Here is a 22,729-nt window from a genome sequence, read left to right as displayed (position 1 = left end):
ATCTTCACAGAACACAACACAAGTTCCTCAGATCCTCTTTTATCTATCTCTAATGGAATCACAAATGAACCTACCGAGCCACCACGACGAGACAAAGAAAGAGTCAACAGAGTTCGAGAAGAATCAGAAACGCTACCAAGACCTAATCGCCACGTTTCCTCACGCCAAGGGCTGGTTTCCGGAAGCTCCGCTGATCGAGTACAGTGGCCACTGGATCATACAGCCACTCCTAGAAGGTTGCCTTCACGCGCAAGAGTTCTTCCAAGCGCGACCAGATGACTTCCTCGTTTGTAGCTACCCAAAGACAGGTTCCACTTGGCTCAAAGCTCTAACTTTCGCCATCGCGAATCGATCTCGCTTCGACGAATCCTCGAACCCTCTCCTAGAACGTAACCCTCATGAGCTTGTTCCTTTCATTGAGATGGAATTCGCTTACTTGGCTCAAGTTAATGCTCTCAAAGACAAAGGAAACACTTTGTTTTCGACTCATATGCCGCACGGATCATTACCCGAATCCGTTGCGAAGTCCAGATGTAAGATGGTTTACATCTGGAGAGACCCAAAGGACACATTCATCTCCATGTGGACATTTTTCCAGAAGAAAAAGTCAGACAGTGGCCCTCTACGTAGTCTTGAGGAGTGCTTTGATATGTTCAGTCGAGGTTTCTCTGGATACAGTCCTTATCTGGATCATGTCTTGGGGTATTGGAAAGCTTACCAAGAGAATCCAGATCATGTTTTGTTCCTTAACTACGAGACAATGAGAGCTGATCCTTTGCCGTATGTGAAGAGATTGGCTCAGTTTATGGGTTACGGATTCACAGCTGATGAAGAGAAGAAAGGTGTTGTTGAGAAACTTGTGAAACTTTGCAGTTTCGAGACGTTGAAGAATCTTGAAGTCAATGAAGGGGAGAAGAACAGAGACGACATTCCTAAGGTTTTTTTATCCGAATAGCGCGTATTTTAGAAAGGGAAAGGTCGGAGATTGGCAAAACTACCTGACACAGGAGATGGCAGCAAGAATCGATGGATTGATGCAAGAGAAGTTCAAATGTTCCGGTTTGCTTGAACATGATATATGACCTGTTGGTTAATCGATCTGGCCATAACTCATCCGTATATGCTTAGTGTCACAACACACGTTGTATTGAGTTATATATTGGAAGAATAAATCTAGCTTTATGTACTGATGAACTGTTTCTAGCTAATAAGAAATTGGCTTTGTAATCTTTGCATGATGTGAGCAAAGTCTTGATCTTCTACAAGTTGTGTGTCATACTCGTTTCTATTCATACTTAAAGATCAAGTTGCCCTTCTCTGTGATTTGTACAAACATTTTTTTTGGATAGGTATTGACTGACTGAAGCAACTACGATCATAAAAATAAATATGGTTCTTTTTTTTTTTTTTTGTCACGAAAATATGATTCTTTTGTTGTAAATATTAATGGTAAGAATAATATGACTTTACAGAACAAAACAGAGCATCCTCTGTTTCGGTTTAAACGAGAAAGGAACAACGTCCTATAGCTAAACAACCAAATAATTATAACGTTGTTTCGATTATCCAGACTTATTTTATTCTAATCATTTCGTTATATTACTTGTATATGTTGTTAAAAAAAAGACTATAAATCTGGAAAGAACGATAATATTCATGTCAAACTTGGGTTTTAGACACATAAAGCCTACATTTTTACATTATTGTTTGTTTGTTGTGAATGTTAATAAATATTTTTCACATTACTATACAAATTATAACATATGGCATATGTTGAATTTATTTATATAATTGGCAATATAAGTTTTATTGGAAATTAAATTCTTAAATAGAAGAGAGGAAAAAAAATCTAAACTAGGTTTTCCAATTTAGCCAAGAAGCCGATAGATAGGTCAACGTAAGAAGATAGGCATATAAGTCTCAACATAGATGAAGATCAAAGAGGTATCCTGTCGAGATGAGATCTGGTGATGGTAGTAACGCAATGGCATTAGACGGCACTGTCTTTAGAAGAGATGCAGAGGAAAATATTGCGTGGGTGTTGGTTGAACGATGGTAATGATGTTGATCTGAGATTGGCTCGTTTGTAGGAACTGATGAAGAGAAGACCCGCACTTGCAAACAGTGTTCTCTTGAGGCAGAACCCACACAACGTTGAACAATGGCGTCGTAGAGTTAAGTTTTTTGAGGGAGACGTAGAGAAGCAGATACTGACTTATACAGAAGCTGTGAGGACTGTGGATCCTATGAAAGCAGTTGGTAAGTCTCCTCACACGTTGTGGGTTGCTTTTGTCAAGTTGTACGAATCCCATAACGATTTGGTTAACGCAAGAGTGGTTTTTGACAAGGCTGTCCAAGTTAACTACAAAACCGTGGATCATTTGGCTTGTGTGTGGTGTGAGTGGGCAGAGATGGAGTTGAGGCATAAGAATTTCAAAGGAGCTTTAGAGCTGATGAGGCGTGCTACAGCTGCACCATCGGTAGAAGTCAGAAACAGAGTGGCTGCCAGTGGGAATGAAGCAGAACCAGTCCAGCTAAAGCTACATAAGTCCCTGAGGCTGTGGTCACTTTACGTTGATTTAGAAGAAAGTGTAGGGACACTGGAATCCACGAGATCAGTGTACGAGAAGATACTGGAATTAAAGATAGCCACACCTCAGATTATATTGAACTATGCTCAGCTTCTCGAGGGAAAAAACTACTTTGAAGAGTCGTTCAAGGTGTATGAAAGAGGTGTGAAGATGTTTAAGTATCCTCATGTCAAAGACATATGGGTAACGTATCTCAAAAAGTTTGTAAAGCGACATGGTAAGACAAAGGTGGAGCGGGTGAGAGAGTTGTTTGAGAATGCTGTTTTGATGGTAAGTTCATCTGATGCTGCTCAATTGTACCTTGAGTACGCAAAATTTGAAGAAGATTATGGTCTGGCGAAGAGGGCCATGGGAGTTTACAAAGAAGCCACAAGAAAAGTGGAATATGAGAAGAAGCTTGAAATGTATGGGATATACATAGCTAGTGCAGCAGAGAGGTTTGGTATTCCCAAAACAAGGGAGATATTCCAAGAAGCCATAGAATCATCATCCGGGCTTCCAGAGAATGATGTGAAGATGATGTGCATCAGATTTGCAGAGCTTGAGAAAAGCATGGGAGAAGTTGATCGAGCTCGTGCAGTCTACAAGTATGCATCACAGTTTGCAGACCCTCAAGTGTGGCAGAAGTGGCATGAATTGGAAAGTGAGCATGGAAACGAAGATAGCTACAGAGAAATGCTTCGCATTAAGCGAACTGTTTCTTGTTGCGCTCTGTCTCCTCCAGCTCAGGTCAACAAATCACAGTCTCTGTCGGACACTCTTCTATCCCAATTCATCCCTCCTGTTAAGAAGGCCAGGTCTCTGTCTGATACTCTTTCCCCATTCAGCTCTCCAGTTAAAAAAGCACGGCTCGTTTACAAAATTTTTGTAAGGGATGCTTACTGTTTATTATTTGGCCTAAGATGTTTTGTGACTTGTTAATAAATAAAAAAAGATGTTTTGTGAATTGCATCTTTCCTTTATTGCAGCTTCCTTTAGTTCCTTAAATGCCTATTGAAAAAAGTGTTTATAGTGAATAACACATCTGTTATTAAAGATGAAATTCTTGCTCAGTGGATGGGTCTTATATCCGAGGCTCTAATATTCATCCGGTAAGAGACTTGTCAGTGGTATGTGTTTCATCTCCATCAGCAAGTATATCTTTCAGTCGATTAATTTTCTTGAAATTTTGATGAAGGAATTGAAATGGTACCAAATGAGTTGAGTTGTTCAAAGAATCTAGAAGTTAAACCTTAAGGGCCATAACCTACACTTCATTCAGCCTGTGATTTTGCTAACAATCTCATACCTTCAATGGAGATGAAATAGGAATTGATACGAAAATATTGCCTGGAATATAAAATTATGAAACAAATAAAGATGGTGAAACGTTTGCTTACACGTTAGGTGTAGCTTCTATGGACGAACAAAGATCACCAAGCCTTTATGATGAAAGAGTAACTCTAAAGGTTTTACAGCTACTTATTTATTTTTTATTATTGTTTTGACAAATGAACAAAGTATGATTTAAATTTCGGAAAAATAGAATTAACATTTATGACTGACTGATGACATATTTCAAAGCTGTAATTGGACTGATTAATTAGTAATACTCTGTTTTCTTTTTTTATAATTAAAAAAAAATGATTAATGTTTAAATATAAAAAAAACGATCCTTAAGCTGCAGAAGAGGTATCGATTTTGTTCGAACTACCAAAAGCTGTAGCTTACCTCTGCTTCCTTCTTCCTAGTTCCTCTCTCAACGGTAAGTAAGATCCGCCATTTTCATCGATCTCTTCTTCTTCTTCCTCTCCTCTGATCCGTCTCCATAGCTCTGTTTCATCTGGAATCGTAGACTAAATTCGTGTTGACACTCCTGTCTCTGTCTCTTCTCGTGTGCCATTGTGTGTTTTATATGATGTTCATTTGTTAACCCTTACATCTCTAATTCGTTTGATCCATTCGAATTCGTTAGTTTCTCGAATCGTCATTACACTCTAATTGAATAGTTTTAACGATCTGATTCCGATTTTGTGTGTTTGTTCACTGTACCTGGATCTGTTAATTTTTTTTTTTTGTTTGGGTTTAGTTTCGTTATGGCTCGCAAGAAGATCAGAGAGTACGACTCAAAGAGACTGGTGAAAGAACACTTCAAAAGGCTTTCTGGTCAAGAGTTACCTATCAGATCCGTTCAGGTTAGAGATCCATTAACAAAAAATCTTGTCTTTACTTCACTGCATTGGTTTCTCCGACATGACTCAGTTCTGTTGTGTTAACTCTTGTATTCATATAATCTGTTTGTGTGTGTGTTTTAGATTAACCAAGAGACTGATCTCAATGAGTTGGTTGAGAGGGAACCTTGGCTCTCATCCGAGAAGCTTGTGGTCAAACCTGATATGCTGTTTGGAAAGCGTGGCAAGAGTGGTTTGGTTGCCTTGAATTTAGATTTCGCTGATGTTGCAACTTTTGTGAATGAACGTTTGGGCAAAGAGGTAACCTTTTTCTTTAGCTTGTTTGTTGTTTCCTTCCCTGTGGTTTGAACAGTTTTAGCTTTGTCTAATCTATTATCATCTACAGGTAGAGATGAGTGGATGCAAAGGACCAATTACAACATTCATTGTTGAACCATTTATCCCACACAATGAGGAGTTTTATCTTAATATTGTTTCTGATAGACTTGGCTGCAGCATAAGCTTCTCGGAGTGCGGAGGAATTGACATTGAAGAGAACTGGGACAAGGTATTTTTGGATGCTATTTCTTTGATATCCTCCTAGTGTCAGTTTTTCTCAAACCGTAAAGCTGAAAAGTTGAGTTCGCTTTCTATAGGTCAAGACCATATCTATACCGACAGGTGCTTCCCTGACATCTGAGATTTGTGCACCTCTTGTTGCAACCCTTCCTCTAGAGGTACTTTAGAGAACTGAAATTTTGTATTGAACAAACTACTTGCAGTTTCGACTTACTAATATTCCACGTACAGATCAAAGGGGAACTTGAAGATTTCATTCAAGTTATTTTTACCCTATTTGAAGGTATGCCAAATGTGACTGATTCTACACACAAGTCAAAGAAGATTTACAGTGATGAACTCTGATTTAATAACTGCTTTTTTATTCTTTTCTTTTTTTCTTGGGTTCTAGATCTTGATTTCACTTTCTTGGAGATGAATCCTTTCACATTGGTTGAAGGAAAGCCTTACCCTCTGGATATGAGGGGCGAGCTTGATGACACTGCTGCTTTCAAAAACTTTAAGAAGTAAGTTTCACTCTTCCACTTTTTTCAACTTTTCGAAGTCAAGAGCTTCAAGAAGAGGCATGATAAGCCTTCCTTCTGCTGTCTTCAAGCAATATGCTTAACCTCACACATTTTTCCAGGTGGGGTGACATTGAGTTCCCTATGCCATTTGGAAGAGTGATGAGTTCAACAGAGAGCTTCATCCACGGTCTAGATGAGAAGGTATCATTACCAATCTGTGTAGAACTTGGAAACACAAGTTTCTCTATGACTTATGACCCTTTCCTATATGCAGACAAGTGCATCTTTGAAGTTCACTGTTCTGAATCCCGAGGGAAGGATTTGGACTATGGTAGCTGGAGGAGGGGCAAGTGTCATCTATGCCGATACTGTATGTTTTTACATGAAAGATCCGTACATGCTTAATCAACACTGAGAATCTCCTGCATTTTTATCTCCTTGCAAGCCTTCGCCTCTAAACTGAGGTCTAAAATGTTATATCCAGGTTGGAGATCTCGGGTATGCATCTGAGCTTGGAAATTATGCTGAATACAGTGGAGCACCCAAAGAAGAAGAGGTTTTGCAGTATGCGAGAGTCGTTATCGATGTAAGATGCCTCTTTGTTTTCTCCTTTCACATTAAAACGTTTGAAACCAACCCAACATAATGGCACTTCTGACTATAAAATACTGTGACTATTCCCAATTCTTCAGTGTGCTACAGCGAATCCAGATGGAAAAAGCAGAGCTCTGGTTATCGGAGGTGGAATTGCTAACTTCACCGACGTTGCTGCTACTTTCAATGGCATAATCCGAGCTCTCAAGGAAAAGGTAAAGCAAGAAGAGAGTAGATTCATCCACATGCCATTTGTTGCCCTCGACTATAAAGTATAGATAAGCTTTTTCTTTAACCTTTTACACAGGAAGCAAAGCTAAAAGCAGCAAGGATGCATATATTTGTGAGGAGAGGAGGACCAAACTACCAAAAGGGACTTGCTAAAATGAGATCACTTGGAGATGAAATCGGTGTCCCCATCGAGGTATATATACAACACAACGAATAAAACTCAACACATTTAAACCCGTTTCTAGCTGATTTTACATGTCTGTTTGATTTTTAAGGTGTATGGTCCTGAAGCAACAATGACAGGTATCTGCAAGGAGGCAATCCAGTACATCACCGCGGCTGCATAAGCCTTTTTCACTCTTTATCAGTTACTTTTATAATACTCTTAACGTATATTAATGAGTTTGAGACTTGTGTTTGGAATATGATGTTTCTTCACCTCTCTAATTATATGTTTCTTACTATATTCATAAATAATAAACAAGCATTTTCTTTTTGACTTTAGTAATTAGTATCATCTTCTTGACTTAGAAAAAGAACAAGGAGAAATGTATTTCACGCTGATAGGACTTGGGAGTTGGTCGATTAGGTGTGGCTTATGAGTGTAAAGGTCTACAGAGAGTTACATTATGTTTGGGTTATTCATTTTTTTTTTGGTCTTGTGCTAATTCTACCATTGAGTTTTCCTCTCCACAAACATAACCATTTGTGAGATGGGTCCAACAAAAAATCGAAAATCAAAAATAAATATAATAAATAAGTTTAGAATTTCAGATGGTACGAGAGAGAATCTTGCGGTGCTGGTAAATTGTAGAAATGATATTGTACTCCACTTTATTATAATGATGATGATATTAGTTACAATGATGATATTAATATTTTAAGTACCAAAACTACAACAACAGAGATCTCCGGTACCAAGAGGATTGCCCATGCACATACCCGTAGTATCATCTGGGAACTTAGGCGGGCCACATCGTTTCCTACAGTCGTCGTCAATGTGGCATGAACCTCTAAAATTACACACTCCAGGTCTGATATCGTCTGCCTTTAATACTATCAATTTCCACCCAAAACACAAAGTGATCATTAGTAGTGTACTATACAATTTGTACGTGGGTGACTTGTTGTTAGAACAATAAAATCATACTAGGTACCAACCTCCAATGTGCGGAATAAATCGATTTAAATAAAATATTATGAATAAAATTATTATTTGAGATTTAAAATTTGTTTGTATAAAACAAAATATGTAAGTAAAGTTTTCGTTTATTCAAATTTGCATTTATATTCTATAAAATACGTGTCACCCGTGAAATATTTGAACTTGGAAAAGAATTTCAAGGTGGTGTAGAAAGTTTTGATGTCTTTTTGTGAATCTAAAAATCAAATTCACATATTTTATGTTTCACATTATTATCTATATCACTATACCATTAAATATATAAAGCAATATTTTTTAACTAATTGATTTAATTTAAACTAATCTTAAGTTTAAAATGCAATGAGAAAAATGATAAAAGTGATAAATAAATGAATAATTTTTTTTCTTGTTTGTGAAATGTAATTTACTTTTAATAAGTAAATAGGTTATGAAACTGATAATTAAATACATTTTCGGATTTAATAGTTAATTAAATCTTTCATTTTTAAAAACTAATAGAAAAAACATTGGCTCATAATATTTTAGCGGCATATTTATGTAAATAACAATGAGAAGTAATAACATTTATTAAAAAATGTAAAAGAGTTATGTGAACGTGACACCTCAACTTTTGTTGTGAGAGTGCTTCTCTATTAATACATAGATGATGTTTGTTAATTATGTGTATAACACTTTCAAGTGAAAATGAGATTTTATAGAGAACTAAGCAAAAACAAGAGAGAGAACAAAAATGAATAAGATGTTTACCTTGAGAAGTAAATAGGAGAGAATATGTGATGAACAAAAGGGCTGCAAGTTGAAACTTTGACAAAGCCATTTTGTTTGAATGGTTTTTATTTTATTTTTTGGAACATGCCTATATATATATATACACACAAAGTCAAACTTCTATACCTTGAATGGTAGTAATATTTTTTTTTTAAGAATAGTAGTAAATTTTTTTATGATTTTTGGATTTTGTTTTTAAAGCAACAAATTTAGTATCCAATTTTTATTATAAATATGATTGGATACTAAATTTGTATATTAAATTCATAAATTTGATGGTTGTGCTTTTTAAACTTACAGTTATATATGTTTGATACTCCCTCTGTATTAGAAAAGATAATTTTCTAAGATTTTCACAAAGATTAAGAAAATAATCAATGTTTAGTCATAAATGTATTTGTATTTATAGTAACATATTTCTTATAACTTTTAATCAATAGTAGTTCATCAAAATTTTAAATTCTCAATTAATGAATCTTGAGATCTACAATTTCATATAATTAATTAATAAAAAAATATAGAAAATCAATTTTTGTGATACAAGATAAATTTCTAAAACATCATCTCTTCTAATACAGAGGGAATAATATTTATGAAATTTTAGCCCTAATTATTATTTTTCTTCTTTTAAGATAATTTTTAACTTTATTATTTAGTATATATTTTCAAACTAATTTATTACTTTCAAATGATTTTAGAATATATAATTCTAAATTTGAAATTTAGTTTAACTTATGTGGTCCACTCATGTTGTATTTCAAGAGAAGTACACGTATTTGGTTGTGGGTTCTAGAAGATGCGGAAAAGCATGAATGGTCGGCGCATAAGTATAATATTGTTGGAGGGGAAGACGCAATTTTACGCGTTGTTGGAGTGACTCGGACAAACGAAATTGTGTTTTCATTTTCCTATCAATCCACACCTTTCTACGTTTTCTACTACAATACCGAGACGAACACAATCAGAAGAGTCGAAATACAAGGATTGGAAGCTTTTAAGCGTTATTCCCTCCTTTACACTTTTCTAGACCATGTCGAGGATGTGAGTTTGAAGCTTATGGAAGGCTTTTCATCATGACTTTTATATCTCTTTTTTAATTTCTCTCATGTTCTTGACGTTTCTCTACCACAAGAATGTTAATTAAATGTTCTATTTTTTTTCTTTCTACAATTGCTTAAGATTGAAGAAGATATATTATGAGGTCGTAATTACTGCATTTGTTTTATCTATATGATAAGAGATTACACATGAATTGTTGAAGAAACGTAAAGCTCTGATACCATGAAATACAATTTACTCGAACGTAATGTGTTGTTATACCAACATGCAGATTGGTTCATCTAGAGTTATACCAATAATGTGAGTATGGGACACATTCGGTTAATTCGAAAACAAAATAATGCATCCGATTCAGACTCGATGTAGAAGTGGCCTTTGATCATAGTCTTTGATAAATCCGGATTTAGACATGGCTCATCAAATTTGGACCATTTTTTAATTTTATTGAGCATAGCCCATTCATATATTGACCATGCATGGCCCATTTTTTACTTATAGTTCTGGCCTCTGGTATATTTTTTGTTTCATCGAGTCGGGTGAAAGGAGATCGCAATATCTATTACTATCCCACGTTCTTACCCAAAAATTAGTCCTCCCAAGTTCTTCTTACCAACAAAATTAGCCATCCCGAGTAGGCAAAACATAATACTTGGTGAAATATGCAAAACATAAAACTTGGTGAAATATAACTCGTATAAAACCAATATCGTCTACGCTAATATTTTCGTAAGTAAAGTGAAGTTATCTTTTTAAAAAGTGTATATTAGAAATGATAATTCTCTTTGTAACCAAAAAAAACTCAAAAAGGGATAAAAAAAATAATTGAAGCCCGAAAAAGCCAACAAAGATAGGAGACAGAGCCATGAACGTGATCTGCCCAACAAAAGGGACCTTTTTTTTTCCTCTGTAACTTTTTCTAAAAAGCAAAAAAAAAAAAAAAGATGAGAGAGAGAGACAAAGGTCCTTGTTCTTACTTATGTTTTTTTCTTTTATCTTTCTCTCTGACCCATCTCTTCAATCTAATCACATTTTTGTATATCAAAAAGAGTTTTCTTGAAATACCTGTCCGAAAGCAAAAACAATGAAAAAGAATTCAAACTGAAAATCATGAAAACATATTAAAAAAGTACTATTTTATTTCCCTTACAGTAATTTTTGATATAATTAAAAAAGAAAAAGGTAGAAAAACAGAGTGTCTCTTCTTTTCTTGTTATTCTGTCAGTATCTTTCTGTGTGTGTTTGTGGATTTTTTGGCATTTTCATTTTGGATTTATGCTTGTTTGGTCCCTTTCCTTTTGATTACCTTTTTTTTTTTAATTTTTAATTCCTTTTTATTTTCTTTTTTCTTCTAGTGGTGGTGAGAATAATGTGAGAGAGTAGGCAGATGAGATTAGATGATTTGGTAAGAGTGGCGTGGAAATTAGAAACAAACCATTTGAAAGAATGTTATAGAGAGAGAGGGGAGAGATTAGTAGTTATTCAATAATTACTACAAAAGTAACAAAAATGATTAAAATGAAACCAAGAGGGCATTAGTATCACTCCTCAATAGCTCAGCTTTGTTTCTCAGATCTCTAGGAAAAAATTCTCAGACTTTCAGAGCATTTTGGTGGTTTTGTTTGCTTGGTTTCTCGGGAGAATTCTCTCTTCTTACTTTATTACTTCTCTCTCTTGTCACTGCTCGTTTAGCACTCATTCTCTTAATGCTTCTTTCGAAAATTCTCTCTCTCCTAAAGCTGAGTGTTTTGCAAGACGTCATTTTTTCAATTTGGGTCTTCTCTATTCACTTCATTTGATTAGGATTCAGAGACAAAAAAGAAGGGAGAGGTTCCATTACTGGAAAAAAAGAGTGAGATTGCCTCAAAGTAGTTTTTGTGTCTGAAAATAGACAAAAAGGCTAAGGCTTTTTTAGATATGGGAGAGAGAAAGATGAGTTGGTGGGTTTACTGAAGCTTTGTGTTTTTTTTTTCCCTGACCAAAGTTGATTGCTTTAAGAAGAGGGATATGGTCATGGATGGTGTAAGATTGGTGGTTTGGAGATTAGGGTTTTTGGTTTTGGTATTGTTCCTTGATGTCTCTACTGCTACACTTTCTCCTACTGGTGTAAACTATGAAGGTTAGTCTTCTTCTGTGAGACATCTCAGATTGGAGTTTTCTCTGTGAATTTATCATCTTTTTTCTTAGTTGTTCCGAAAATTCTGGTGAATGTTTGTTTGTGTGTGGAGTGGATTGGGTTCCTTTTGTTTTCTTTAGTGGATAATAAATGTCACAGCTTTAAATGCTCACCAGACTCATATCTCAAACTGTACCCAATAGCAACTCAAGTTTTACTTCTTTCTCTGTGTAACAGTCCTGCAGATAGTTCATTTATAAGGGGTACTGGGTTTTTTTCTTGGATGAGATTTCAATTTCAAAAAAAATGCAGCTTTAGGGATGGATAAGAGAATTCATATGAGTTTTGAGGCTAGATTTGTTCTATCAGTCTCTAAAGTTTCTTTCTTTTTGTTTGTCTGAAATGAGCAGTGACGGCTTTGGTGGCTGTGAAGAATGAATTGAATGATCCGTACAATGTTCTTGAGAATTGGGATGTGAATTCTGTTGATCCTTGTAGTTGGAGAATGGTTAGTTGCACTGATGGCTATGTCTCTATGTTGTGAGTCTTCTCTTTTCTCTCTCTCTCTTTCTATTACACAAGACACAAAAGACCGGAGAGATCTCTGAGACTTGTTTTGTTTTCTTGACTAAACAGGGGACTTCCTAGCCAAAGCTTGTCTGGTACATTGTCTCCTAGAATCGGAAACCTCACCCATCTACAATCTGTGTAAGTTATTTTAGTTCTTTGCTATGTTTTGATTCTTGTTCTTAAGTTTTGCTTCTTGTTGAGCTTAAAGGTTTTGTGGTGTAGGTTGTTGCAAAACAATGCAATCACTGGTCCAATTCCCGAAACGATTGGGAGGTTGGAGAAGCTTCAGACACTTGATCTTTCGAACAATTCATTCACCAGGGAGATACCGGCCTCACTTGGAGAACTCAAGAACTTGAATTACTTGTGAGTGCTCCTTTACGGTTTCACAATGATTCTTTTGTTTACAAATATTCCAGTTTAAGTCTCACTGTTTTGTTGTTCCGTTCTTGTTCACTTCCATTTTCAGGCGGTTAAACAATAACAGTCTTACAGGAACTTGCCCTGAGTCTCTATCCAAGATTGAGGGACTCACTCTAGTGTATGTCTCTAAACTTTGCTTTTTCTATTGTTCACAGTCCAAAATAAAATACATTGGAAGAAGATTTAGTAACCTATTTGTTATTGATTCTTAATGTGCAGTGACATTTCATATAACAATCTTAGTGGTTCGTTACCAAAAGTTTCTGCCAGAACTTTCAAGTAAGTTTTACTAGAGTTATCCAAGAACTTATCTATCCATTGAAGTGAAACTAAGATTCACCATCGTATTTGTTTTGTTTCTTGGACGAAAGGGTAATTGGAAATGCGTTAATCTGTGGCCCTAAACCTGTTTCAAACTGTTCTGCTGTCTTTCCTGAGCCTCTCACACTTCCACAAGATGGTCCACCAGGTATTAGCCGTCTGCTTCTCATGGATCCCTATTCTTCTTCTGCGTCAATGGACCTTTTCGCTTACTCCTTTGGTTGTTTTAGATGAATCAGGAACTCATACCAATAGCCATCACGTTGCTCTTGCATTCGCCGCAAGCTTCAGTGCAGCATTTTTTGTTTTCTTTACAAGTGGAATGTTTCTTTGGTGGAGATATCGGCGTAACAAGCAAATATTTTTTGACGTTAATGGTCAGTATCTTGAAAATTTTCTCAGCTTTGCATCATCTTGTGCCTGGAAAACTAACAGTTTCTTCTTCTTGCAGAACAATATGATCCAGAGGTGAGTTTAGGACACTTGAAGAGATATACATTCAAAGAGCTTAGATCCGCGACCAATCATTTCAACTCGAAGAACATTCTTGGAAGAGGCGGATATGGGATTGTGTACAAAGGCCATCTAAGTGATGGATCCTTGGTAGCTGTGAAACGTCTCAAAGACTGTAACATTGCGGGTGGAGAAGTCCAGTTTCAGACAGAAGTAGAGACTATAAGTTTGGCTCTTCATCGAAATCTCCTCAGGCTCCGCGGTTTCTGTAGTAGCAACCAGGAGAGAATATTAGTCTACCCTTACATGCCAAATGGGAGCGTCGCATCACGCTTAAAAGGTAATGCAGTTTCCAAAACAATATTTGTTAATCTCTTTGCGCCCTTTTGCATGTTTGTAATAGTTCAGTCTTGCTGCATTTTTTGTTTAGATAATATCCGGGGAGAGCCAGCATTAGACTGGTCTAGAAGGAAGAAGATAGCGGTTGGGACAGCTAGAGGACTAGTGTACCTACACGAGCAGTGCGACCCAAAGATTATACACCGAGATGTGAAAGCGGCTAACATTCTGTTGGATGAGGACTTTGAAGCAGTTGTTGGTGATTTCGGGTTAGCTAAGCTTCTAGACCATAGGGACTCACACGTCACAACTGCAGTTCGTGGAACCGTAGGCCACATTGCACCGGAGTACTTATCTACGGGTCAGTCCTCAGAGAAGACCGATGTGTTTGGCTTTGGTATACTTCTCCTTGAGCTCATTACTGGTCAGAAAGCTCTTGACTTTGGCCGCTCCTCACACCAGAAAGGTGTAATGCTTGACTGGGTAAGCCCCTTTTTCTCTGTTTCTTGATTCACTTCCTATTCTGGTTTTGTTTATGTGTCTGACGAAATAAGATTGTTTGAAAAATGGCAGGTGAAGAAGCTGCATCAAGAAGGGAAACTAAAGCAACTAATAGACAAAGAACTTAATGACAAGTTTGATAGAGTAGAGCTCGAAGAAATCGTTCAGGTGGCGCTTCTATGCACTCAGTTCAATCCATCTCATCGACCAAAAATGTCAGAAGTTATGAAAATGCTTGAAGGCGACGGCTTGGCTGAGAGATGGGAAGCGACGCAGAACGGTACTGGGGAGTCGCAACCACCGCCGTTGCCACCGGGGATGATGAGTTCATCTCCTCGTGTAAGGTATTACTCAGATTATATCCAGGAATCGTCTCTTGTAGTAGAAGCCATTGAACTCTCAGGTCCTAGATGATGATTATGTAACACTTTTTTCTTGTTTTCATTTTTTTTCTTTTCTTGGGTTTTTGTTTTGTTTTTTTTGTCTTTTTATAAATGTTGATATAAAATGTGGAGTTGAGTGTAATTTTTATGTAAAAAAAAATATCTATATTAAATGCAATAGAAAATGTTGATTAGCCTGACACATCAATCTTTAAATTTTGGACTTAGAAAGGGCATAAAAATCTAGCTGAACTAATTCGTAAATAAAAATCGAACCGAATTGTCTATAAATCTTAAATCAAAATGATAAACCGAAGCCAAATTATCAAATTGAACAAAAATTCTAACTTTCATTTTTGCCAAAATCAAAACCCTAGAAATTTGAACTGAGTAAACCAAAAAAAAAAAAAATTACATTCATCCATAACCAAAGTTAATATTCCTAAACCGAATCATATCGGTTAAAAGAGGACCTGGTCCAAGCGAATCGAATTAAATCCGGTCAAAGTGTTTAATCCAAGAATATACTTTACAACTTTGCCTCACACTTACACACACACACGACAAAACCACCGAACATAAGAATTAGGATGGTCTTTTTGTACTCTCCACTACATACATGAACAAATATGGGCCAAGTAAGAGTCGTAAACGTGGATTCTATTTCCACAGTCACGACAGAAGGCGTGCACTTACAGCTTCAGACCACACATGAGACCGTTAAGAAGATCACGCGGCTATAAGCAATCGTATTCGTAGTTAACGAGAATGATGTCGGTCCAAAGTCTCGTGACTCCTTTTTATGACACGTGTGGTTAGATACAGTCGGTGCCACTCTGCACGTATTTTTTGGTCCTTTACCACGATCCACATTAACTTTCTAATTACACTTAGAAAATTATTTTAAGGGAATTAATACTAGTAATTAAAGTTATACTACTAACAAATTAGCACTATTTTATAATCCCTACTTAATTCGTAGTAATATCATAGCCATATCCCCCTCATAGAGTCATAGGACATATTTTTAATTTATATTGTGGATGTTTTAGATTTGGGAATGTAATCAAAAGTGTCAGTTTTGGAAACTAAAGTTTTCATTCTTTGACTAATAATTTGATTTTAAAAGTTTAGAGCTACATTATTTCCTAATTATTGATTTTTTTAAAAAGCTATACATTCATTAACAACTTCATTAAATGGTGGTTTTAAACTGAAATCGTTATCTTCGAGAGCAAACCGTTTCTTTCCCCCAAACTCTCTCAAGTCTCATCTGAATCCAAAAATCTAATAACCAGAATTACCATTGTTGTTATTTTTGTTTTTAAGGTTTCTTCTCCAAGTCTCTCCATGTTTTGTCTACTCTAATTTGAATTCGAACCAACCAAAGAAGATGGATTCGTCTAAGAAACTCTTGTTCCCAGACCAGATTCTATCTTCTAGAAGAAACATCTTGACCAGATTCGGTTTAGGAGTGGCTGCTTCTCTCCTTCTCGTCACACTTCTCTCCCTTACTAGTTCCTCCTTCAATGTCCCCTTCGTCTCTCCTCTGCTTCAAGGTCTCAAAAGCTCCAATCTTAACCCATCTTCTTCTTCTTCTTCTTCTTCTGTGAAGCAAGTTGACGAGAAGCCTCAAGTAGTAAATCTCACCGACACGGTCCCAGATGTCAAAGTTCCAACCTTTGTTCCCGAACAAAGATCTGAAGAAACAAGCGATGCTAGTTCGAAGAACACGACTTTGTCTGAAGACGGTAAAGTTCCAAGCTTTGGTTCTGGACAAAGATCTGGAGAAACAGTTACGACGAACTCGAGTTTGGCAGATGACCAAAATACCCTCGAAGTAAATGCTACAACAAGTGTGGCGAACAGCTCGAGCTTGGTATCTGATTTGGGAGGTAGATTTGTGCCTGCAAACACAAGTAACGAGAATGGCTCTGTGGTTACAGATCGAACCAGAGGTTCGTTTGAGGATTGTGATATCTACGACGGTAGTTGGGTGAGAGCTGATGATGAGACAATGCCGTATTACCCATCTGGTTCTTGTCCGTATATAGACAGAGATTTCAACTGTCACGCTAATGGAAGACCTGATGATGCTTATGTTAAATGGAGATGGCAACCAAATGGGTGTGACATCCCCAGGTAAATGATTCTTGGTGGTTCTTGATAATAATAATTAGGTTTTGAGTATGTAACGAGATTTTGATTGAGGTTTTTAGTGAAATGAGTTCTGAAATGATTAGATTGCTAGTTAGGTTTGTCTGATGAGTAGTACAATGATGGTATCTCTGTGTTGGAATGTAAAGGTTGAATGGAACTGATTTTTTGGAGAAGCTAAGAGGGAAGAAGCTGGTATTTGTGGGAGATTCGATTAACCGGAACATGTGGGAATCTCTTGTTTGCATTCTTCGACATAGCCTCAAAGACAAGAAACGAGTGTATGAGATTTCAGGGAGAAGAGAGTTCAAGAAAAAAGGGTTTTACGCTTTCAGATTCGAGGTGAGATATTGGTTTTCTTGCGGGATGTGTAGTACCATTTCTAAAAGCTGCAGCAATGCATATGTTTGCTTGATGTTTTTGGGATCTTTCACCTTTTCTTGCAGGACTATAATTGCACTGTGGATTTCGTTGGCTCGCCCTTTTTTGTTAGGGAATCAAGTTTCAAAGGCGTGAACGGGACAAAATTGGAGACTTTAAGGTTGGATATGATGGACAAGACGACATCAATGTATCGAGATGCTGATATACTGATTTTCAACACCGGTCATTGGTGGACTCATGACAAAACGAAGCTAGGGTATGAGTTAACAAAACAGAGAACTTGAACAAGAAGCCCTAGTCGTGTATTTATTAGTTAACAACGATTTTGATGTTCTTTATGCAGAGAAAACTATTACCAAGAAGGTAACGTTGTGTACCCGAGGCTTAAGGTTCTCGAAGCTTATAAACGAGCTCTCACTACTTGGGCGAAATGGGTGGATAAGAACATCGATCGGAATCACACCCATGTCATATTTAGAGGGTACTCTGTAACACACTTCAGGTAATTCTCAATCGAAAAAACACTTTTTATTTACTGCAAAACGTGTTCTTGACCGTATTGAACTGGTGTTATTTTACAGAGGAGGGCCATGGAATTCAGGAGGACAATGCCATAAAGAAACAGAACCGATTTTTAACACGAAGTACTTGGCAAAGTATCCTTCGAAGATGAGAGCTCTCGAGTATATTCTCCGTGATACAATGAAAACTCCGGTGGTGTACATGAACATAAGTCGACTAACGGATTTCAGAAAAGATGGTCATCCGTCAATATATAGAATGGTGTACAAGACGGAAAGGGAGAAAAGAAAGGCCGTGAGCCACCAAGATTGTAGCCATTGGTGTTTGCCTGGTGTACCGGACACATGGAACCAGCTCTTGTATGTATCACTGTTAAAGGCCGGGCTCGCGTCTAAGTGGTAGTGCTCTGTTTTTGTATTGTTTACTGTTGTGTAGAGTAGAGTAAAAATGCACCAAATGAAATATCCTTTATTTGTATCACTCTGACCCAAATATCACATTTTCACTTATAAAAATAATTTTGTATGACGTCTTACAGTAATTTAATTAGTTAGTACAAAATAGTGGTATTTAAAAGAAAAATGTTTTGTTTACCAGCTTTAAGTTTTTGATGATAACCGCATGAAAATGTTGTAATTTGTAATTCAAAAACAAAAATACAGAATTATCATAATTCATAAAATTCAGTCAAGTTTTAAATTCATCTTTTATTTGAAGATAACAAAAGAAGAAGTAAGCTTTGACTTCCAAATAGGTTACCTAAAGAAAAATAAATTTATTGAATTTGTCTTTTTTTTTTTTTGGGTAAAAAGAGAAGTTAAACAGTTTTTACATAACCCAATTAAAACTTATTTGGATGATTTAATTGGCCAATTCAGTGAGACCGGTGTAGTTAGATCTTGGCCAGTTCCACAACCGTTGCCACATGGAAGTATGGTAAATTGTCTTGTTCACTGTGATGGGGTTTTCTTATGTCAACACAACAACATGCAAGTTCTGGGGTTGAGACTGTGTTTATGGAATCCTATAATGAAGCAATTGCAATAGATTAAGCCGAGAGATTTCTATGGTATTGGATACCATAAGCGTGGCCAGTTCAAAGTATTGAGATTTGTGGATTTGTTTCCCAAGGATTTGGATTTGAATGTGGATGTGGATTTGCCTGGACAAAAGAACATTGTTGAGAAGTTCTATGAGCAACATATAGAAATTTTTGATACTACAACTTGGAGGAGGAAGGCTGCTACTTTAGATTAGCGCTTGGAGAAGTCGTCACCAGGACTGTGTTTGAAAGGGAACATGTATTGGCTTGCTAAGTCAGTGAGAGTGCCCCCCAAACCCGTGTTCATCCAGTCATTTGACTTCTCCAAGGAAGTTTTTGATCCCATCTGTTCTCTCCTAGTGGATCTTGATTACCATCCGGATCATACCAATTCTCTGTCGTTTACAAAGGTGATAGATTGTCCTGGTTACATTAGGGTGTAGACACTAGAGATATTGATGTTTGGGTCTCTACACACCACTCACTGCTGGTGAAACTACTGTGTATTGAAGCAGAACTTTCAGTGTGTCCACTCCCGACCTTCCACCAGTGCATGCTCACCATTACTTTGATCAACCGGTCTACTTCATGGACGCCAATGATGTCGTTTTTATCTTGTGCAGAGAGGAAGATGTTACCGATGAAGATAGTGATGTTGAACAAGAATCCCAGGTCCAGATCTACCGAATTGCTAAGGATGGGATGCATCAACGAGTTGCTCTTATTTTATAATTGTCTCAATTTATTGCAAAACCATTATAAAATTAACAATAATCTTTACAAAGATTAATTAAATACTTTTGTTGCTCTTATCTTATTTTATTTACATAAAAGACAAAACAAAAAAAGTATAATAATCATAATGTAAACCATGACTTATTATATAACTTGCACTTTTATAGCTCAACGAATTGTAGTTTCAGATAATGATCACCCACATCCACTATCAATCATATAATAAAAAAAATTTAAACTTAAAATAACTATTTACAACAATACTCAATGCCGTAGTTAAATTTAGATATTTACATGATTTCTATGTAAATGTAATCAAAGTCAGTTTAAGAATTTTTAATTGATCTCATGTCTGTCTCACATACATGAAATATGAATTATCTATTCTATTCAGTTCTCATAATTTTTTATCACTGTTAGATTTTTTTTTATTATAAGCCAAAATCTTACATTTTTTTTTCTCAAAACCATGCCTATGGTGTCGAATACCATAGCAATCCGTCAAACCATAGAAATTCCTCATCCAAATACATTCCAACTGATTCATAATTTTTTTCCATAAACACAGTCTCAAACCCAAAACAAGTCGACTTCTTATACTGGGGGACACCTCTTGTTTAATAAACTTAAGAGGACAATTCTTATATAGTAAACTTAAGAGATAGATTTAATATATTACAAATATTTTTTTCCATTTATGGTTTGTACTTTTAATTATTAATATGCTTTATGTTTTGTATGTTTAAAAATTTATGAAATGTAATAATTTCCTAATTCATAAAATAGAAATTGTTTAAACATTTAAGCTAATTAAATTCTACTTAAAATATTTTTTTTGAAAATAACATTTTCTGATAAATAAGAATCCCAATATGTTTATTTATTTTATTAATTTCCTAATAACCTTCAAAAGGTTTTTATTTTAAAAATGCAAAATCTAATGATAAAAAATAATAAGAGTTCTGAACAATAATAATAATAATAAGAGTTTAAAAATAATAACCCTCCATTAGAGGTGGTATAACTCTGAAAAGAGTTCTTACACTATTCAATCAACCCATTAAATTAAATAATAATATTTGTTTGTTTTTTGTGCAACATAATAATATTTGTATGATCTCATTTGTAATAAACTAATATTAAGAAACTAGTGATGGAAATGCTCTAAGACTATCCTCGTTAGTGTGTTTCTTAGTTGTTTCTTAAGACAATTTTTAATAATAAAAAGGGGAGAAGAAACTTTGTTAAGAGAAAAGGAAAATTTTGTTGATTATTGGTAGAACCAAGTTTAAGTGTTTCTTAGTAATAAATATAGTAAAATAATAATTAATAACTTAAATATTCAAAATTATTTTATATATCATAGAAACATATTTTAATAATAAAAACATAAAATAACATACAACATTTAAAATTAAAACACAAAACATTAAAAAACAAAAACAAAACACACAACATGAAATAAAACATAGAAACATATTTAATTAAACATGAAACAAATTTAATACCCAAATTTAGTCCATAAATGTTCAACTAAATCATGTTTCAATTGGTGATGCGATTCTCTATCACGAATTATTATTTGACCATTCAGCACATTGCTGATATTTGAAGCCATATTGATAGAATATGAAAGATCCACACCATCTCCTTGTGGGAAATCAGAAACGTCAGCTTGAGTGTATCCATCTCGTTCATTTTCAACAATCATATTGTGTAGGAAAAAAACAATATCATGTGATATGTTCACATGTGAACAGCTGATGGTTATTGAACGAGTAGCAAAAAACAAAAGCATGTGATATATACAATACCGAGTAAGAAAAATGTTATCATATAGCCGATGGCTAGATTCTTCGTCAACCAGATAACCATTACTTCCCGAGAAAGCAGAGTCATATATATATCGCCCCATGTGTTCCTTGTTCTGTTAACAAAAGCATTAGACAAACAAGAAATTAGACATTCGCTTACACATCAAACAAACAAAGCAATCAATTGGTTTCTAACCAGTTAGGTGTATATTTACCTCTTTCGGTTGGTTGAAATGTTGTTTCCTTGTCGCCTTAACTGTGACTTGCTTGAGCTCAACTAAAAGAAACTCACAAAACAAGAAACAAGAAATGGTTAGTAATGAAACTAACTGTGTAATGAAACTAACTGTGTAAAGACATCCATTAAAGCATAAATACAAGTACATGAGTCTTAATACCAATTGTGTAAAGACATCCATTAAAGACACAACAACCAACTACTAACTCAATCCGACTATAAAAAAACAATTTACAGTTTGCTTATGAACCACATAGGCTGGTAATGAACCACATAGGCTGGTTTACAGAGTTTGAATACATATCAAAACAATGAAACTATAACTCATAATATCAAAACAATGAACCACAAAGTTCGATACATATCAAAACAATGAAACTATAACTCATAATACTCATAAAGCACTCGGACTATTACATAGATCAACTCATAACACTCATAAAACAAACACAAAAACTCAGAATCAACCAACCATCTAACCAAATACAGAGTTCTACACTCTTGACTAATCGGATCATATGCATCATTTCTCACTTTTTCAATTACTTCCAAGCAGACTTATATGGACTCAAAACCCATGAAATTTAAACAAAAACGAATCCTATATCTATGATTTATAAACATACAAAACAAACAATTGATGAAACTCTTCTAACTCGCAAATAAAACTCTTCTAACTCACAAATAAAACTCTTCTAACTCGCAAATAACGCGCAAATACATAAATAAATTAAGATTGAGTCAATTACCTAACGCAATCGAAGTGCTTGAATCTTCCCCAAATATTAGGGTTTCGACAGATCGATCTTCACCGGAATCAAATGCCGTCTGCTTCACCGGAACCAAATCGACGCCGAATCCATGGAGAATCAGACGTGGGAATCAATTGGAAGAGAAGAAAAAAATCTATTGGAAGAGAAGAAAAAATTCAATGGGAATCGCCTTTGCCTTCGACAGAGCGAGATAGAGAAGAGAGAACACAAGAAAAAGAAAGAGAAATGCCAAATAAAATTTACCAAATTAATCTCATCGCGCCACCTGTCCACCAAGAAACGTTTCTTTTGATCCTAAAATAAGAATCGTTTCTTTCA

General features: G+C 35.6%; 3 protein-coding genes, 2 long non-coding RNA genes and 2 pseudogenes across 7 annotated transcripts; 5 read left to right on the top strand and 2 right to left on the bottom strand.

Moving 5' to 3' along the window:
* The first annotated feature begins 3 nt into the window (after positions 1–3).
* Positions 4–1,229, top strand: LOC104703672 (cytosolic sulfotransferase 18 pseudogene; annotated as a pseudogene).
* Positions 1,230–1,887: 658 nt separating this feature from the next.
* On the top strand, positions 1,888–3,604 carry LOC104705148 (uncharacterized; annotated as a pseudogene). The gene has a single exon (XR_015562654.1). The product of XR_015562654.1 is annotated as an uncharacterized LOC104705148 (transcript).
* Positions 3,605–4,046: 442 nt separating this feature from the next.
* LOC104703671 (ATP-citrate synthase alpha chain protein 2) lies at positions 4,047–7,145 on the top strand. The gene is made up of 13 exons (XM_010419724.2): positions 4,047–4,335; positions 4,660–4,765; positions 4,886–5,062; positions 5,148–5,309; positions 5,398–5,478; positions 5,552–5,603; positions 5,712–5,826; positions 5,946–6,027; positions 6,101–6,196; positions 6,311–6,412; positions 6,519–6,635; positions 6,728–6,844; positions 6,927–7,145. Exons 2-13 carry the CDS (start codon positions 4,667–4,669, stop codon positions 6,996–6,998), a joined length of 1,272 nt encoding a protein of 423 aa, XP_010418026.1. The 5' UTR covers positions 4,047–4,335; positions 4,660–4,666; the 3' UTR covers positions 6,999–7,145.
* Positions 7,146–7,459: 314 nt separating this feature from the next.
* Positions 7,460–8,702, bottom strand: LOC147941951 (uncharacterized). Its single transcript, XR_015562653.1, has 2 exons — positions 8,564–8,702; positions 7,460–7,707 (listed from the first exon to the last, which is right to left on the bottom strand). It is a non-coding gene; the product is annotated as an uncharacterized LOC147941951 (long non-coding RNA).
* Positions 8,703–10,483: 1,781 nt separating this feature from the next.
* LOC104703670 (protein CLAVATA3 INSENSITIVE RECEPTOR KINASE 1) lies at positions 10,484–14,948 on the top strand. 2 transcript variants are annotated; one of them, XM_010419721.3, is made up of 11 exons: positions 10,484–11,759; positions 12,167–12,296; positions 12,393–12,464; positions 12,549–12,692; positions 12,796–12,867; positions 12,969–13,028; positions 13,121–13,218; positions 13,301–13,447; positions 13,522–13,863; positions 13,954–14,345; positions 14,436–14,948. In XM_010419721.3, the coding sequence occupies exons 1-11, from the start codon at positions 11,648–11,650 to the stop codon at positions 14,775–14,777; spliced, it is 1,911 nt and encodes a 636-aa protein (XP_010418023.1). In that variant the 5' UTR covers positions 10,484–11,647; the 3' UTR covers positions 14,778–14,948. The 2 variants fall into 2 exon arrangements, with proteins under 2 accessions (XP_010418023.1, XP_010418025.1); XM_010419723.3 differs by having other exon boundaries at positions 10,727–11,759; positions 13,310–13,447.
* A 571-nt stretch (positions 14,949–15,519) lies between these two features.
* Positions 15,520–18,337, top strand: LOC104703669 (protein trichome birefringence-like 2). Its single transcript, XM_010419720.2, has 5 exons — positions 15,520–16,888; positions 17,053–17,245; positions 17,350–17,543; positions 17,631–17,789; positions 17,869–18,337. Exons 1-5 carry the CDS (start codon positions 16,140–16,142, stop codon positions 18,209–18,211), a joined length of 1,638 nt encoding a protein of 545 aa, XP_010418022.1. The 5' UTR covers positions 15,520–16,139; the 3' UTR covers positions 18,212–18,337.
* A 2,900-nt stretch (positions 18,338–21,237) lies between these two features.
* LOC104703668 (uncharacterized) lies at positions 21,238–22,705 on the bottom strand. Its single transcript, XR_754227.3, has 4 exons — positions 22,655–22,705; positions 22,388–22,544; positions 21,616–21,677; positions 21,238–21,513 (listed from the first exon to the last, which is right to left on the bottom strand). It is a non-coding gene; the product is annotated as an uncharacterized LOC104703668 (long non-coding RNA).
* Between the last annotated feature and the right edge of the window lie 24 nt (positions 22,706–22,729).

This window comes from Camelina sativa, chromosome 7 (genome assembly GCF_030686135.1).
Source record: "Camelina sativa cultivar CO46 ecotype springtype chromosome 7, ASM3068613v1".
NCBI classification, from domain to species: domain Eukaryota; kingdom Viridiplantae; phylum Streptophyta; class Magnoliopsida; order Brassicales; family Brassicaceae; genus Camelina; species Camelina sativa.
Note: the sequence above shows the minus strand (reverse complement) of the source record. Positions and strands in the feature narration are given on the sequence as shown.

Excerpts from the sequence above, each read along its gene's own strand:
- LOC104703671 (XM_010419724.2), top strand. The coding sequence starts at position 4,667 with ATGGCTCGCAAGAAGATCAGAGAGTACGACTCAAAGAGACTGGTGAAA. Across the intron at positions 6,636-6,727 it reads TCCGAGCTCTCAAGGAAAAG|GAAGCAAAGCTAAAAGCAGC; the intron begins GTAAAGCAAGAA and ends CCTTTTACACAG. Across the intron at positions 6,845-6,926 it reads AAATCGGTGTCCCCATCGAG|GTGTATGGTCCTGAAGCAAC; the intron begins GTATATATACAA and ends TTGATTTTTAAG.
- LOC104703670 (XM_010419721.3), top strand. The coding sequence starts at position 11,648 with ATGGTCATGGATGGTGTAAGATTGGTGGTTTGGAGATTAGGGTTTTTG. Across the intron at positions 11,760-12,166 it reads TACTGGTGTAAACTATGAAG|TGACGGCTTTGGTGGCTGTG; the intron begins GTTAGTCTTCTT and ends TGAAATGAGCAG. Across the intron at positions 13,864-13,953 it reads CGTCGCATCACGCTTAAAAG|ATAATATCCGGGGAGAGCCA; the intron begins GTAATGCAGTTT and ends TTTTTTGTTTAG.
- LOC104703669 (XM_010419720.2), top strand. The coding sequence starts at position 16,140 with ATGGATTCGTCTAAGAAACTCTTGTTCCCAGACCAGATTCTATCTTCT. Across the intron at positions 17,544-17,630 it reads CATGACAAAACGAAGCTAGG|AGAAAACTATTACCAAGAAG; the intron begins GTATGAGTTAAC and ends TTCTTTATGCAG. Across the intron at positions 17,790-17,868 it reads TACTCTGTAACACACTTCAG|AGGAGGGCCATGGAATTCAG; the intron begins GTAATTCTCAAT and ends GTTATTTTACAG.